Raw genomic sequence first — 17721 nt, 5'->3', positions numbered from 1 at the left:
GTAAAAACTGAGTCAGACCAAAGACCCTTCTAGCCCAGCACCCTGTCTCTGATGCTGGCTAAAAGCAATTGCTCAGAAAGAAATACAAAAATAGCACAATCACGTATGGAATTTCTTACAGATATTCTCCCAAATTCAGGTATCTACAGCTTAGTGTCTTCCTCAGACACATCACAACCCTCAACAAGCTCCTGTTACAGAAACCTGTGCAGGCAGGTTCCTCTTGCACCCAGGATGGGCTGTGAGATCCTTCCCTCTTTGTGAGGCTCAGATAAGCCTCATGTCTTAGCCACTGAGCTATGCTACCCCTTACAGTGACAGGAAGATATTGGGGGTTTTAACCTTAACTTAAGAAGATTAACTATACCTCTTTGCTCTTTTGCAATAATCCAAGTACACTGTTAGCTTGCGTCAGGGAAGATCGGGCAGAGCTCAGAATATCCAAGATACCCTTCTGATGTACATTTGCCTCCTCAATCCGTTTCTGAGGAAAAATCAAAGGTTGAATAACATGTGATTGGGTGAAAAACGAGAGGCAGGGAAAACTATATCTATGTAATCTAGTTTGCAGTAGGATTTACCAAAGGTACTACCGCTGTGTTAATCAGATGCCTATACTGTTTAGGGACTAATGCTATCCTACTGATTAGAAGAGCGAGAAAACTCAGGAGTCTGCAGTAGTATAGCATACAGCTGGGCAGCAGGCTACAGTAGTTCAGTTATTAGCATTCAAAGTAAAAGCAGCTCGGGTCGGCTCAGATAAACTGTCAGGGCAGACCGTCTAAGTGTCTGATCTCTCAAACCCAGAAATTTCAAACGTGGAAACTTTAAAAACAGCTCCCTGGTGGCTACCCTGATCTTTTCTGTTCTCTCAAAGGCAGAAATAAAATGATTACACTATCCCTTCATCTGGGGATCTTACCAGAAAGGGGGTGTGAAACCTCCCCACCTTATCCTCTTGAAAGCTCTGAGGGGAATGAAGCTTCTTGGTCTACAGCAGCCCTGTGACAATCCACAGTGCAGCTCTAAGGTAATGGCACACCACAAACACAGCCAGACAAGTGGTGTTGCAGGTAAGGATGAGTTAGCTCTCTTCAGTCGGGTTTCTATCATTGTAACATGTCAAATCTCACTCTACCAGAGAAGTGTACAATTCATAAATCATAAACTTGTACAGATGCGTCCATCTTTTAACACAACTGTGCCTACTTATATGGCACACATATTATACAGTCCATGTACATAAAGGTACAACTAAATATTGAAAGGGACAGTTGAATGTAGAAATTCTTTTGTTCAAGCAGTGTTAGCAAAATGCATGGACACGAGTATGCTAAAACAGTGATATATTTCAGCAAAACCACAATTAGTTTAAAAGAATAGGTCCTGCAGCACACCCTTATTTCTTGTACTATTTCACCAGCTCTAAAAATCCAGCACTGCTCAGGAACAACAGCTGTTTGTTGTCACCTTTCTGAGGAGACCTCAGAAGCAGTTCTATAGAAAATTAATCCCAAATAATTTAACAGTATTGCACACATTATTGCTCCCATCTTTCATGGCTGTAAAAGCCAAATACTTTAAGGAACTTATTACAAAAATTACCTCAGCATCAAGAATTTGATCTAGAATAGGAAACAAAAAGGTTAGTGCAGCTGAAGAGAAGGGCTAGGCAGAGACTCTCCTTCCCCACTCTCATCAGAGCTATGTCTTGGTCACGCTGTCCTGGTCACATAAAGAGGCCACAAGTGGGAGTAGACTACGTTTATACCTGTGCATACATATATCAAAAGATGGAAAGAGACCTTGGAGAAAGTCTGAAGAATTAGTGCTACTTGGCTTTGCAAGATAAAAAGCAGCAATTAAAAGCACTTCTTATCTCCTGAGGTTTAACTTTCTTCTCCCGAACCCCGACATTACCTTAATGTCATCCAACAGAACTCCATTATCTCTGTTTAAGTTTTCAGCCTGCTTGATTTGTCCCGTTGCTTCATTCAGAGCTTCACGAAGGTCAGTGATTTTGGATTCATATTCATTCAATGAGTCCCTCACAATTTTAATAAGTCCATGATTTTCTTGGTGGTGCTTTTGTAGTTCATTCTTAATACGTGCCAGTACTGTAGTATCAGGACCAGAAAAAAAATTTTGTTCAGAGAAGAAGGGAACCAGAACAAACTTCCTTCTAAAGGGCTTGACATTTAGGATTAGAAAGCTTTGGTTGTATGAAATACTGAGCATCCTTTGCAGGCCTAACTTCAGTGTTACTATAGCAGAGATGCTATTCAGCATCTCACTGGATCAAATCTGCTCACAAGTTTGCTGCTGCAGACACAGAGCACAGATAAACATTTATTTGGCTATTTCTAATTTAAGTAAGGATGAAGATGATCTACAAATAGGGAATTGTTTTCTTTTTTTATATGGAACTAACACAATTTCATCAACAATTTCATTTACAAGGTAGACATCTACATCTGTGCTAGTCATCAAAGCTTCCTCTGTAATCAATAGAGAGATACGGGCACATTTATAAATGAGGTCAAATGAATTGTACTCTTAAGAGCGCCCATTTCACTGCCTGCAAGACAGGACACAGAAGAGTTACTCAGATATAGGTATCAAAGTCCAGAGTTAGGGGAAATTACTATCACTCGTAAGGCCTTTCACATTCCTCAATTGTGCCCCAGGTTAGGAGATAAGCCTGTGACTTTGCTGTTCTTGCTGTCTTTTAGTGGATGAGGGAAAGGCTGTGGATGTTATCTACCTTGACTTCAGCAAGGCCTTTGACACTGTCTCTCATGGCATACTCCTTGAGAAGCTGGCATCTCATGGCTTGGACAAGTGTACTCTTCACTGGGTGAAAAACTGGCTGGATGGACGAGCCCAGAGGGTTGTGGTGAATGGGGTGAAATCCAGTTGGTGGAGGGTCACAAGTGGTGTTCCCCAGGGCTCGGTGTTGGGCCCTGTTCTGTTTAATATCTTTATCAATGATTTGGATGAGGGGATTGAGTACACCCTCAGCAAGTTTGCAGATGACACCAAGTTGGGAGGCAGGGTCGATCTGCTTGAGGGTAGGGAGGCTCTACAGAGAGATCTGGACAGGCTGGATCGATGCGCCGAGGCCAATTGTATGAAGTTTAACAAGGCCAAGTGCTGGGTCCTGCACTTGGGTCACAACAACCCCATGCAGCGCTACAGGCTTGGGGAAGAGTGGCTGGAAAGCCGCCCAGCAGAGAAAGACCTGGGGGTGCTGGTTGGCAGCTGGCTGAATATGAGCCAGCAGTGTGCCCAGGTGGCCAAGGCGGCCAACGGCATCCTGGCCTGCATCAGAAATAGTGTGGCCAGCAGGAACAGGGAGGTGATCGTTCCCCTGTACTCGGCACTGGTGAGGCCGCACCTCGAGTACTGTGTTCAGTTTTGGGCCCCTCGCTACAGGAAAGACATTGAGCTGCTGGAGCGTGTCCAGAGAAGGGCAACCAAGTTGGTGAGGGGCCTTGAGCACAAGTCTTATGAGGAGCAGCTGAGGGAGCTGGGGCTGTTTAGTCTGGAGAAAAGGAGGCTGAGGGGAGACCTTATCGCTTTCTACAACTACCTGAAGAAGGGTTGTAGTGAGGTGGGTGCTGGTCTCTTCTGTCAGGTGGCTGGAGATAGGACAAGAGGAAATGGCCTCAAGTTGCAGCAAGGAAGATTTAGGTTGGATATTAGGAAAAATTTCTTTACTGAGAGAGTTGTCAAACATTGGAATAGGCTGCCCAGGGAAGTAGTTGAGTCACCATCCCTGGAGGTGTTCAAAAAGCGCGTAGACAAGGTACTCCAGAACGTAGTTTTTGTGGGCATGGATGATGGTTGGACTCGATGATCTTGAAGGTCTTTTCCAACCTAAATGATTCTATGATGTCCGGAATCAGGTTTCTGAATATCCCAGTCAAACACAGGCAGAGAACATAAAAGGGAGTACAACTAGTGCAACTAGAACTTCTGAACTTCCTTATCCTTGTACGATCTGGCCCTTGGACTACACTAGCAGCTTCTGAAAATCTGTTGTTAAATTACATCTGTAATTCCTCTAAAATAGCTGCATGTACCATAGCCTATATATTATAATACACAGAAGCGCTGCATAAGTATGTGAGGATCGGCTACATCTTTATTTCACTGAGATTGATCTAGTTATGAAAGAAGGATCTACTGGGTTTCTTCCCCAGCTCAACTCACTTTCTTCCATAACAAATAAATATGCCTTTAAATCCCCTCCAGAACTACCACTTTCCTGTTGACCAAGGACTGCCAGAGACCCCAGGGATACGTTGCAAAATGCCCCTCTCTGCACTCCATCCCAAACAATCAATAATGCTTCAGATTTAAGATTGATCTTTCTAGAGGGTAAGAAGCTGAGAGAAGAAGCCCTTACGCAGCTGAGCTTCTGTTCTCTCCTTCTCTGCCTCTGCTTGAAGCTGGCCAAAGTTGCGGTTTCGCATCTCCATCATCATGCGTTGAGCTTCGGCCAGTTCTTTGGCAGCATCTCCCAAGGGCAAGTTGTTACCTTCTTCATTTGTACCAGCTATTTGTTCCAAGAGCACTGAAAGAAAGTATTGTCAAAGTCAAAGAGAGGATGCGCTTAAGCCTATGCAAAAGACACAAATGACAGGGCCAGGCTCTTTTCTGAAAAAGACATGCCTATTCCCAAATTCTTTAATGAAGCAGACCCATTCTGCATTAATTATATAAGCTGAAAAGCATCCCATGTCACATTACCAGAGCTAGTAAGGTGGCACTGGGCTTGAAATTTGTCCCAAATGACCAGGTTCACAGCAATAATTTTAAGCTTCTAACTTTAAAGAGCCTAGGATAGCAACCCAGACTAGTCAGACTAAAGTCAGGATAGTCAATTTGTTGCTCTAAATGTCCCTGTGGTAAAGCTTCTCTGTCCCTATTCACTACATAGGGAAGGTAGGCTCCTAAACTAACAAAATATACTAGATTTCTAACAGGAAGAGTGAATTCCACAGCTATGTCTAAGTTATAATTGATTAAGTTGTTTTCTAAGAAAACCTCTCATGCTTAATTAAGAATACTGTAAATAAACTGAAAAGATTCCATAAACCAAAACATGTTATGGAGTTAGAGACTAATTTTACCTTGTATATTGTTGACAACTATTTGTATTCGGGAAACCAAATCCTTTCCTTTCTGATGAGTTTGGCCAAAATTATTAAATAATATCTCAGCTGCTTTGTAGTTTATTTCAGCCTAGCAAGGGAAAAAACTGATTAGATTAAAAATACCTGGATACAGCATGCTAATATGTAGTCAAGAGATGTGTATTTTTAAATTGATTTGGTAAGTCACCTTTTCCTGGAGAGCATTTATATCATGATTTAGGTTAATGAATTCTGTCTCCAACTCATCTACCTTTGAACCCTGATTACGAACAACAGAACGGTAATTGTTCAATAAGACCTGAAAAGAAAGAAAAAAAGTACTCCAATAAATCACCCATACACAGGAGACAAAAAGCAAAAATTCACTGGGTTAGATCTTTACCCAAGGTAAATAAGAGCAGCATTACTGACATGAAGGCTGACCAATTGCTGCCCGAAACCTGGGCTTTTATATCTGTGAGTATAGCAACTGCTAGTCCAACCAAAGAAAATTTTTTAGGAAAAATTTTGGTATTGGCAACTGGAATGTTGGGGTTTTTCGGTAAGGCAGAGATGTGAAGTGCTGGAAAAAGACAGAGCTATAGGGAAACCTCAGAGATACAGCTTTCAAGGTGAGCAGGCCTCAGAAAAAGCAGAGATACTGACTCTCTTTCAGAGCATGATATGGAAACAATAGCTGCCTTCTAACAAGTGAAGCCCAGTGCTGTCAGCATCTGGTATTTGAAATCAAAAGTTGATGTATGTTTCCTTCCAAGCTGACAAAAGCATGGAATAAGTTCCTAGGTTCAGCTCTTACACGCTTAATCTGCAATCCCCTTTTATGTTTATGTGTGCCTACCTTTAAGTCCTTGATGCGTGTTTCCAGACGTCTCATCTGCTCCAGTGTGTGGGTACTCGCATAGACGTTTTGCAGCTGAGACTTAATCAGCTGAAGCTCGTCACCTATTGTGCTCAAATCCTTCAGCAGTGTAATTACACAGCTATCACAAGCTGGAGGAAGCATGAACAAAGGAAAACAATACATATTATTGATATTTGGTGCAGACAACATTTCACTGAGTACTTTAATAAATGAGATGCAATGGAAACACTTTGATGCTTGTCACCTGGTGCCGCCTCAAGAACAAAGGCAACAACAAAACGCACAGCATTAAGGAGAGTGACCAAAGCCAGAAAAAAGGAGGAGGCCTCATTTACATCTGGCTAGCTGACCACCTCTTTTATCATTTTTCCAAGTGTTTGGTTGAATGTTTGCTTTTAAAACATTCATTACAGGACACCTGCAGTCCTTTTTAAACTCTGCCACCCTTAAAAGAGTCATTAGTATGTATCCAAAGCCAGCAGAAGGCAATCTCAGTGCAGTTCTATTTGTTACTTACGGTCACAATCTTCATTGGGATCCACATCTTTTGGTTCGTTATTGAAACATTCTGAAATCACAAGACGTCATCAGTAACCAAAGGTTTCTTATGGAAATACTACTATTGCATTTTTGCCCTCACTTTTCATGACTGGCAGCCATTACAACACGGTGCTGCCCTTTCATAAATCCATCCACTGTGAACAAGCTGAAATGCCCAAAAGGCTTGAGCATGCCAAAACATTCAGCTCCCACTTATGCCTTGCTGAGATCAACACCTTTTTCATCCCTCAAAGGAAACTGACTGTGACCCACCCCAATATATGCTGCTTGGGTAGCAGCAGGAGGCTCTCTCACATCAAGTGTGCTGAATGTATTGCTAAAATTTGCCTAGAATAACACCACCAGGATTGGAGCCAAGACTATATTGTTAAAGCATTTTACCCAGGACATAGGTTCAAACCCTTTATCTACCTTAGCATCCACGTTCAGATCACAGATTCTGATTCCACAAAGGATGTCTTACCCAAACGGAACTGAGAAATGTTTATGGCCTTCCTTCATACCTGTCACAGCTTGCAAGATTAAGGGATTAATCAAGCTTGAGAGAAATCCACAGTGTATACATGGAAGGAGGTGCTGTATGTAACCCAAGGCATGGAGCTTCGACCACAGATACAGGTGATATATAACAAGCATTGCCCTCAGACTTTCCAACAAGCTAGCACAAGTGACTGCCTGTCCGGTGTGCTGTTTTGTTTGCTTGTTTTACAGACCCCATTACAAGAAGCTTAACATTCTCCAGGTGCACAGGGGATTGTAACATCCTGGGATCCTAACTTCTAGGAGGCAGGAGAGGAACTGGCTCCTAAAAATGCCATCATATAGGACAGGAATCTCCCCATCTTGATGCCCAAGTCCCTTTTTCAGGCTTGGTCCCACTGCCAAACTCTGATCTCCTCTTGAAAATGAAAAGGGCTGTGCATGTCTTTTACTCTGAAGGAAAAGGATGCACTCAGGGTATAGACTGCTGCTGTCAAGAGTCAACAACAGCTTGCAACTGTGAGAGGTTACAGTGATAAAATTGGACCTGAACTTTAACAGCAGCACAGAACAGCCTGGAACAAACATTTCCTTTGGCACTTGCACATTAAGTCATCAGGAAGTTAAATGGTATCGGTAGTGAGTGCTGCTGCCAAAAGGAGACAAGTCACAAAGCATATATTTGTAAGAGAACGAAGGAAATTATTCTGAAATTCAAATACCCGTGCAGTTCTGCTGTTGTGTAATTCAGCTAACACCAAGCACATTTCAGCTGTCGCTGTGAAGTACCAATTAAACAAAACTATTATTACAGCTTGTGCACAAACAACATCAGCCAAGAAATGATGAAATGAAAAAGTCTGGCCAAGTGCCAAACATCACGCACAAGAAACCTGCTAGAACATGCTGTGCTGATGATCACACAGAGTTTTATTCCTAATGCGGAGAAAGAGATGGCTGATCAGAATATATAGTTGGAGACAAACTGAAAACAAACTGGCTTGTTGAATTTTGCCCTATGGATTAGTCTGTCCTAGCAAACGCTTGCTTCAAAAAGAAAGGAATGACAAAACATCCACTGCTTGGATCTGTTCCACACAAGGTATAAATATAATGAAGATGTATTACTTCAATGATGAAATATGAAATGAGAATTAGCTATTGAAAAATTGCACCAGCTGCCAACAGCAGTTCACATCACTTGCTGGTTTTCTAATTTCTGTGACCAAGGAAAGATAAGGTGATCCTTGGCAGTCATTTGAATGCAGTATGAAGAGCAGTGCAGAGAAATGAAGAGCATGGAAATATTAGGAGTTATTAGTTTGACACTTCACTAATGTCTGAGAAGGAAAAGCTGCCTACAGGGAAAGAAAAGTGTAATTTTATTGGGGAATGAAAATATTGGAGAATCAAGGTCCTTTTCAGGAGCAGTGGTCTGTGTGTTTCTGTATAGAAATGAGTATCCCAAAGGATTGAAGTAAAGGCAGTCTGAGGAATGGAGGCTTGGGCCCTTTACTTCATAATTGTAATAGATAAAGCAAATATATGCCAGTGGCATAATATTCTTACAAGAGCTTACTAGTAGTGCAGTACATGTATGACTGATACTTGGAAAATCATGGATGTCTTAGATGGCAGAATGGTATATAGCAGGATTTATAAAACAGCCTCCCGAGTCAGGTCCTAACTTCCACTGTAAACACAGTTACCTTGGATACCTAAGATGGCACTGCCTGATGCAGACTCTGAAGATGTCACTGATCTGTCCCAAATACATTTTAAAAGGGCATCTTGAGACTGCTCAGTTTCATAAGCTCATAACACAGGCTGGCAAGATATGACTTAACCATGTCAGAAGAGGAACCATAATGCATTTAAAAACATACCCATGAAACAGAAAAACAAAATAAAATTGGTAGTATTTATGAAGGGAAATACATGACAAAATGGTTTACAAGGGTGAACTTGATTACTCAGGACAGCCCCTGTATTACCATGGTGTTATGTTTTAGGAAACCATACTTGTTGTTAAAAATGATCTGCATTTCCTATCAGTCTACATCTTTCCTTCAGTTCAACTGATCTAAGTACCTTCAATCTCTGCTTCCCAGAGAGAACAATGCTCCTTTCCATATTCATAGGCTGTCACGTACCTCCAGTCAGACGGTCACAGCTAGCCAGCTGTCCATTATTATTACAGTTACATTTCTGACAGTAGCCTCCATATTTCTGTGGATTTCCAAAATATCCTGGAGCACAGCTAGATAGAGAGATACAAATAATTTTTATTAAATATTTGAAGCTACTTTTGTGAAATACACTTTCCCTTGACAAAAAAACTCAGTTATTCTCCTGAAGAAACTTTCAAGAACTTTTGATTTCATGTCTTGACTTAGATAAAAAGGGTATATTTTTGGTTTACAGTATCCTCTGCACTATGCTAAAAATATCTTTCCAAGTACTGCAGATTTTTTTTCTAAAAATACAAGAATTCCCACAATGCTTGTATAGGAATAATTCACTTAATCTGAAAAAATGCAATGCACACAGATATAGATACATAGAGAATTTGACAAGGCTTAACTCAGCAAACCACACCATTCTGATCTGTGATCCCACCAGAAAACACATATTAAGGATGATCATACTGCAAGCACATGTTGAGATTTCAAACAGCAATGGCACTGAATGACATTATCACCCTTCTGCTGGGTGATACCTCCTCTTGCCATCTGCCAGCAAAGCAGCCTGTGTGAATGACCTCTTAATACTTTATAGGTAAAATATATTGTCCAGACTGGCTAGCTAATATTCCTAGAAGTCACTTTGTTGTAAGATCTATAGGAATGGTAATGTGTGATCAAAGGGCCATGATGAGCAGCTGAGGTACAGCTAGATCTGGAAGAGAAAATCTGTCTATAAATTGCAGCTTAGATGTCAAAGGTAACAGTCGTGAAGCACAAGACAATGTGCTACTGTCTTCAGGTGAGACATGACTTATTGGCCAGACAACACCACTCCATTATGCTTAAATTCTCCCTGGATCTGAAACTCAGTGAAATTGCTTCCTCTGCCTGCCTGAAACTGCCATGCTGTTCTTGTGCTTTGCCGAACTACTGCAATCTTCCAGCAAAAGAGATGGCTTCAGCATTGTGTTTGTATGCTCCTCCTGTGGAGCACATCAGAAAGAATGATTTGCGATGAAGGGTACGGGGTTAAATGCCTCATTGTTGCTGTTGGGTAACTAAGAACACTGAAGCACCAAGTATGTTGGAGGAAATAGAAAAATGTTTTCAACTGGAAAAAGGAAAAAGTGGGAGTCATTTTTACCAGAAAGAGTGCAGGATAAGGCAAGGCAAATGTATGCATACTATGCATATGCGTACATCCATGTATTACCCAATACAGACATATCTCCTTTTATGGTGCCTCTCAAAAACCTCAGTCTTGAGAAACAAGTCACTTACCGTTCACAGCGAACTCCAGTATAGCCTTCTTTGCAGAGACACTGAATTTCTTCACCATTTGCCACACAGCCAGTTGCAAATCTTTGAGTAGAAGCAAAAATATTATTGTGAGCACATCATCAAATAGGTTTTACACTCTAGAGGCTAAGCTCAGTTAAATGACTTTCAGATTAAAAAGTTTTTATACCACCAGATTACTTCTCAGTTAATTTAATTGCCTCTACATAAATTGCTGTGACTAATTCTTTGAAGTTTCATATTTTTCCTCTAAATTCTTTCCTTAGACTAAAAAAATAATCATTTCCTGGCCCTCTGGACTGAGTATAATAATTCATTACCCAAAGGAATGCCTAAAATAAACCTTAATAGTGATGTTCTAACATAAAACAAGTCTGTGTAGCTATTTTATCTTACTAGGCAAGAATCAATAGCCTGTGCTAGACAACATTTCCTCCTGTTTGGATAGCTTTTTTTTCTTTTTTATGGATGGAAACATTAGAAGATATTTTTATGTTGCTAATATTGTTTCGGGGTTTTTTTAACCAAGGCAGAACAGAGTTGTGCACCATTTTGGGAAGCCCTAGAGTATATCTGGTTAACACAATGAATATTTTTGTCTGCTCTTTCCAGCATACTCATCTAGATTCAAATTTCTATGGGATGAAAACCATTTTTTAGCCAATGTTTGGGAAGGAGAAGGCAGGAGGTGAAGCAGGGATAGGCCATGTTTGCTATTTCCATTTTTTAATCTATGAACCATTGGATAAAGCAAGTCTGTGTATCAAAGACAGATGTCTGTACTAAGAATTACATATAATTTGACTAGGTGGAAAGTTGTCAACTCCAATAATGCCAGGTGGGGTGCACTTCCTATGTCAGGAATGGTATTTACCACCCTAATGTGCAGCTATGAAACTGCATAGGTTTATGGTCTCCCTAGGTATTTCAGCCCTCTTAAAGCAAAAGATGACTAAAAATATGTTCAGTCAGCCTCAGGCAAGCACCTGCAGAAGAGGCCAATGCTGTCAAAACCAGATCTATCAAAGAGTTCCCTGATAAATGAAAAACCTGTCTGTTGTCTGCTAGTGTAAATCTCTTACTTAAGGCTACTTGGTGTTTGCTATTGCACCTGGCAAATACTATGTGGTGCCTTTAGCAATTCATAGCTTGTTTTTTTAAAAAATTTTTTTTTTTATTTAACACATTTCACATTTGAGAACTGACCAATGATGACAAACAATGTGGCTAAACATACCATGCATTTCAAATGCAATTTACTGCCCAATTTTAAAAGCCTGGCAACCTTATTAGAACCAAGGAAATTTAATTTTTTCTAGCTCAGTATGTTTGTACTTCAAACAGAGCTTCCACATGAAGAGCAACCATACTCTTTCAGAAATCTAGATATGTGCTTAAGAGCTTTAATATTTTTATATTATTTTTGCATCTTACTGAATTTTCTGAATTCATATAAAATGCTTGTTTCATTGCTGTCACTTATCTCCTAGCCAGAGTAATGGTGTTAAACGTTGAGACTAAGGATAACTTACATCTTGCATTTCAGTAAACAATAAAGATTCTGGATATGCCCAATACAGGAAAAGACCTCCATCCTGTATTTCTCACTACAAAGGAGTTACTGGTGGTATTCTACATAAGCCCATTACAACCGCCTGGGGCTCTCCCAGGCGATAAGCAGCATGCCTTTGTGGTTCAGGAACTCAGTGAGAACTGGAATACTCAGCTTATTAAAAAAGGCAATGCCGTGAGACAGAGCACCAAGTTACTGCTGGTCTAACATACTTCAAATGGGTCTGATGCCCCACCATGTTGGGTGATATGAGAATACAGAAAAAGATCATTATCCTCCTATGGTAGCAGGGTTTGGGGTTGGATTTTTTTCTTTTTTTCTTTTTCCCCTCCCCTTTCCCCTCTGCTTGACTACTCATGACCTTTTACTGTACCTGTTTGTATAAGGGCAAGGACACACCCGACAGGAACCTTGAGTGGCATCTCCAAAATAACCATCTTTACAGCGCTCACATTTCTCCCCAGCAGTATTATACTGACAGTTCTTCAAAAGGAAACAAGCAAGACAATTAACAGTGCTTTACCACTCAATATGGCATTATTATTATTATTAAAAAAAAATTATAGCCAATCTACTCAGAGGATATGTTCTTTCCCTTCCACACAATCAAGCATTTACTGCCAAACTGCCTTCACGACCAAGATAGATTGATTCCAGTCATTCTCTAATTGTAGAAAGCACAATTTGCTCACTATTGTGGAAAAGCAACAGATAAATAAGCAGTATTAAACATATTTTAAAAGAAATTCAATCAGATGCATAGTTTGTTAAGGAACATTCCATTAATGCACTCTCTAGATCTTGATATTTCAATTAAAAATCATTATGTTTAAAGGGAAGTTTAAATTTTGCATTTCAACACTAATTAGAAGGCAGATATCATTTAAAAGCATGCAAGTAATTTAGCCCAAGTACATTCTTTAAAAAAATCCACAAAATTAATATAAAAAGTATTTCTCTTAGTAGATTCAGATCAGAATTGAACCTCATGTACTTTCTCCACTGTATATGTAATTTACATTTATATCGGGTAACAGGAATAAATAATGAAAAGCAAAGGCTGGGAAAACAATTGAAACTGCTACAACTGAGCCACTTTTTCCATTATAAAATTGTTGGGAATTATATCTCATTTTAGAAACATTCTTCCTGGTGCTAATTGTCACACACATTTGGTTGGACTCGATGATCTTAAAGGTGTTTTCCAACCTAAATGATTCTATGATTCTACATTTATAATTGAGAGGATGAGCAAGTTGCTTTTGCATTATCTAAAGCAGTGATAATTTAAAATAGAAGTTGTTCAAATACATTTTTGAGCAGCCATAAAAATTCCATGCGACCGACACTCAAGAAGCGTTAAAGCTCCCAAGTTCTAAAACCGTTTTCTTCAATGTGCAACAGACTGATCCAGTGTCCCACAGAACTGAGGGTGCACTAATAAAGTGAAAGATGGAAAAAGAAAGTGGGAAGTTGGCTGGAAGCAGTCAATGAGCAGACTGCACTCCCATTTCATGGACTTTGATGGCTTAGGGCTATGGTTGAAGGCCCTCCTACCATGTTTTGCAGCAAAGGGGCATTTTTCCCTACAAGTGAGAAACAGTTTTGTCTCTCCCATCTCCTCTTACACTCCATTCTCCTCCACACTCAGATTCCCTCAACCACATCAACAGCCCTTCCCTCAGACCTCCGCACGTAGTAACGCCTAATTTGTTTTCATTTTGGTTAAGAACTAAATTTGTGGCTCACTTGTGAAACATTCTGGGAAAGAACAGGAAAAGCTCTGGTTCATATATGGGCCATTTAACTAGGGGAAGCTAAAGTAATATGAAGGCATTATGTTTGTAGAAGGAACCATTTTAAAAAGCAGCCACTACAAAAGCTGGTGCATCTATTCCTGCAAAAAGCTCATGGAAAATTCAGACTGTTTCTGAATAATTATTGCAAATTTTGATAATCCTGAAGAATAAATTAAACAGCAAAAAAAGTAAAAGAGAGGTATTTAAAAATATTTGTGTTGGTTTCATCTTGGAGCAACCTCCCCCCCCCCCCAGTTTATCTCCTGGCTTTTGTTTTCCTCACTCTGTCTACAGAAACCGAAGCAATTCCATAATTGATGAAGAAAATTTAAGATTATTTCACATATAAGCCACTCCGAATGTGCCACGCTGTTCCTCTAGCTACATGGCGTAGAAGGACTGGAGAACATAATCCAGTGCTCCCAAGGCATGGTGGAATGAAGCCAGAGCAGCAACTCCCTCATAGGTCTTCCTTCAAGTTTCACAGGGCCAGAGACACCCCTGGAGTCACAGCATCTCCGAACCGCCATGCATTGCAAACTCTGAAAGGAAAACTTTCAGCTGACTCCATATGCGCCCATGTAGTACAAGGAAGCCAGAGTACAGTGTGTCAGGGCCACAACAGAAACACCTATGTACATGGGGTTACGTGACATGAAACAACATGTCATGGGATGAGCAAGTCTCAGCACCGTGCTGCTGCTGAGGGAACGTGTCTTTCAGGAGCAAAGGCAGGGACCACAAGGACGCAAAGCCTGATGTACGGCAGAGGGTCGGCTTTTTCCTACACATGAGAACCAGTTCTTCCGTCTTCTCCACCTCCTCCTGCACTCCGTTCTCCTCCACTTTCAGCAGGGCAGCACTGCACCCCTCTCCTCCCACCAGCACGTGGTGGGACAGGTATTGCCTGAGCTGGGGAGGATTGCACTGCTGCCACAGAGGAAAGGGTCAGCCTGGGCTTCGCCTCACAGAGCCTCCTCTGGGAGCTGTCACTGGAGAGACACTGACATGCGAAGGTACTGCGGTCCAGTGCTCCAGGCGAGGAGCAGGAAGGAGGAGGCCAAGGAAGCAAGCTTTGCACTTTGGATATGAAACTTGACAACTCTGCACTGGGAAGCCTCCTTGTCTTCTCTGCACCACTACAGGTCTTTGTCCCACAGCTCCTCTACAGAGAAACAAACTTGCTCCTTATTAGGTGGAGGAAATACAGGCCCTCCGGGCTTTCATTTTTCACCGCATTATGCTGGATGACTTTGCTCGCCCTAAATTTTGTCCCAGGGCCAAGTGTTGATCTAGCTCTATCTAGCTGAAAGTTAATCCAGCTGTGAGAAGGAGGGGATAAAGAGAACCCTAAATCACATACTTCATGAGGTAAAAGTGAAATTTGCAATTTTTTTCCCTTTATAATTTTCATCTGAAGTAAAACCTCCTCATCTTTATCACTCTGCTGCAGCACTTTCCTGTCATGGCCTGCCCTGCCTCTCCAAAGCAGCAGCCTGTAAGTCATCCCCCAGAATGTGCTGAATTGGTTTATAGTTTCCATTAAAGCAAGAGGGTTGGTTGAGACGAAGTCAGGGGAATGACATAACATGCAGGAATGCACCGCAGGCAGAATGGATGCAGCATGAACAAGGAAGAAATAACAGAGAAGACAGACCATGAAAGGCGTTGGCAAGGCTCTTGTTTACACAGTAAGTGGAAAATTAGTGAAAAGTTTTTAAGTGGGAATTTTTCAGAACAAAGTGTTCAAAGCAGCATCACGGATATAAGCTGGAGAAGCACAGTCGGCCAAATGTCACACTTCCACTGCTAGGAGGGCTGATCCACTCCCATGAGGCTGCTTTGTGTTTAATACAGTGTGCCAGGGAGCAAAATCTGCCCCACTATTCTTCTGTAATGGCTGAAATTTTTTAGTTAATCTAACTTTTATCCCCTTTATCTCGTCTTATTTATTCCAGTATTTTTTAATCCATCTAGCTGCAGATTAAGATTAGTGAAGATTTACCAATGCTGATTAAACAAGAGATTCTGCAAAGGCTATGCTATGCATGAATATGCCATTTGCCAGCATTGGCAAACCCTAGTATATATGTATAAAACTAAGGACTGCATATGCCAGGATAAGACCCATATTTATTACAAAGAACTGCAAACACTTACATATATACTCATTTGGTGACTTTTTGTACCATGAGCTAACAAAAATTATAGGGGAAGGAAGAGAACAAAAACAAGGACACAAATTATTCTAATCACCCACAGTTACGTTAAACATACATGTAAGTGTATGCAACTTACGCTCATTAACAGTACAAGATATTGAGAATGAGGCATGCAAGGATTATTTTTGGTTGCTTGGAATTTAACAATACTGTATAGTCCATACTGCAGTAAGGTAAATGGTTTTTTCCCCTTTTTTTCCAATTAATTCCTTGAATATTAGTAGTTACTTACAATACATTTTCCAGTACCATCTTGACACCTATTTGAATTTCCATTGCAGTTGCAGGGGACACAGCGTCCCGTAAGTAATCCTTTAGTCTCACGATAAAATCCAAGGCCACATTCCTAGAGAGTAAGCAGAGAGAAAAAAAAAATAGTGAGTGTTGGCAGAAAGAAAGTTGTACAGGTTATGGAAAGCGTATTTTGAAATTGTTTGCCATTTCCAAGGAGCAGTGGAGGTGTACATTTTGTTGCAAGCTCTTCTAAGCCCATATTGTTGTTTAAATTACAAGTACTTTAACACAGTGAATAGCAATGAATGGAGCTGAAGAAGTTTCATCTGAACAAGTGCTCTACATTTTGTGGTAGTGGGGATTCCATCATTTTGACTCTAACCTCTGAACAAAACACGTTTCCCGTGGCTATGTACAAAGGTGTAGAATATGACTTTTAAACCACAGAAAAAGATTTGAATACAGATTCACACTACAGTGTTCTCATAGAAGAACATACAGAAATTTCACATATTAGCTAGTGGTTATGTGAAATCTTGATACTAATTTAACTATGGTGTATTCCTTGGAAATACTTCTAATGAGATATCTTTTACATTAATTCATCATGACTTCCACAATAAGTCTATCTAGAGCTATACAAAGCCATGCTTAGACAGAGCTAGGTGATATAACAAAACACACAGCGGCCAAATTTCTAAGTACAGGCTTGCCCCAGAAGCCCAGGAAACATGAGAAGAATGTTCAGCTATTGAGGGCACAGGAGCAGGAGCACAGACTGTCAGATCAAAGTTGAGTTTAAATAGGGAGCTGAACCAGAGGAACATTATGAATGAAGCAAGAGACATGGAGTTAGTTAGCCTACATCAGGAAGGTCGTAACTAGTAAGTTAGAACCAGGTTCTTGCTTGGCATGGGCAGGGAAAGCACAAGGGTAGGGAAAGTACAAGGAATTCCTCCTGGGCATGGAGCCTTCCCGTACACAGATAATTAAAAAATTCATGCCCACCTTCACTGCTCAGCATCCTCCTGGCACACCAACCACACCAAAAATGACTGGACATAAGTCTATCCCTTCTATTCCCTAGCTCCTTTCCCCTAGTAACTAAGCTTGGTGTGGTGCAAGGAAGATCAGAGGCTGTACGGAACCAGGGAGAAAGCTGTGCTCCCCACGAAGCCAACACCTCCCAGGTTCCTGCCTCCAGCAACATACTTCTGCACTGTACCTACACCTCACCTCTACCTCACGGTTAGGGGCTGGCCCCAGCAACATTCAGAAAACAAGTGATAGTTGAACTTGAAAGCCATAAATCTTTTCTCATAGCAATTGCACCACCAAGACTG

General features: G+C 40.9%; 1 protein-coding gene across 2 annotated transcripts in view; it reads right to left on the bottom strand.

Annotated features, from left to right (window-relative positions):
• Positions 1 to 17721, bottom strand: part of LAMA3 (laminin subunit alpha 3) — a 124412-nt gene that overhangs the window by 22621 nt on the left and 84070 nt on the right. For both annotated transcript variants that reach the window (XM_052787573.1, XM_052787572.1), the window contains 11 exons: positions 16377 to 16490; positions 12497 to 12606; positions 10533 to 10613; positions 9219 to 9325; positions 6542 to 6592; positions 6001 to 6152; positions 5350 to 5460; positions 5139 to 5250; positions 4412 to 4579; positions 1921 to 2117; positions 368 to 484 (listed from right to left, as the gene is read on the bottom strand). In XM_052787573.1, the coding sequence (XP_052643533.1) occupies positions 368 to 484; positions 1921 to 2117; positions 4412 to 4579; positions 5139 to 5250; positions 5350 to 5460; positions 6001 to 6152; positions 6542 to 6592; positions 9219 to 9325; positions 10533 to 10613; positions 12497 to 12606; positions 16377 to 16490 (1320 nt within the window). The remainder of the gene's footprint in view (positions 1 to 367; positions 485 to 1920; positions 2118 to 4411; positions 4580 to 5138; positions 5251 to 5349; positions 5461 to 6000; positions 6153 to 6541; positions 6593 to 9218; positions 9326 to 10532; positions 10614 to 12496; positions 12607 to 16376; positions 16491 to 17721) is intronic.

Source organism: Harpia harpyja, chromosome 5 (genome assembly GCF_026419915.1).
Source record: "Harpia harpyja isolate bHarHar1 chromosome 5, bHarHar1 primary haplotype, whole genome shotgun sequence".
NCBI lineage: Eukaryota > Metazoa > Chordata > Aves > Accipitriformes > Accipitridae > Harpia > Harpia harpyja.
Note: the sequence above shows the minus strand (reverse complement) of the source record. Positions and strands in the feature narration are given on the sequence as shown.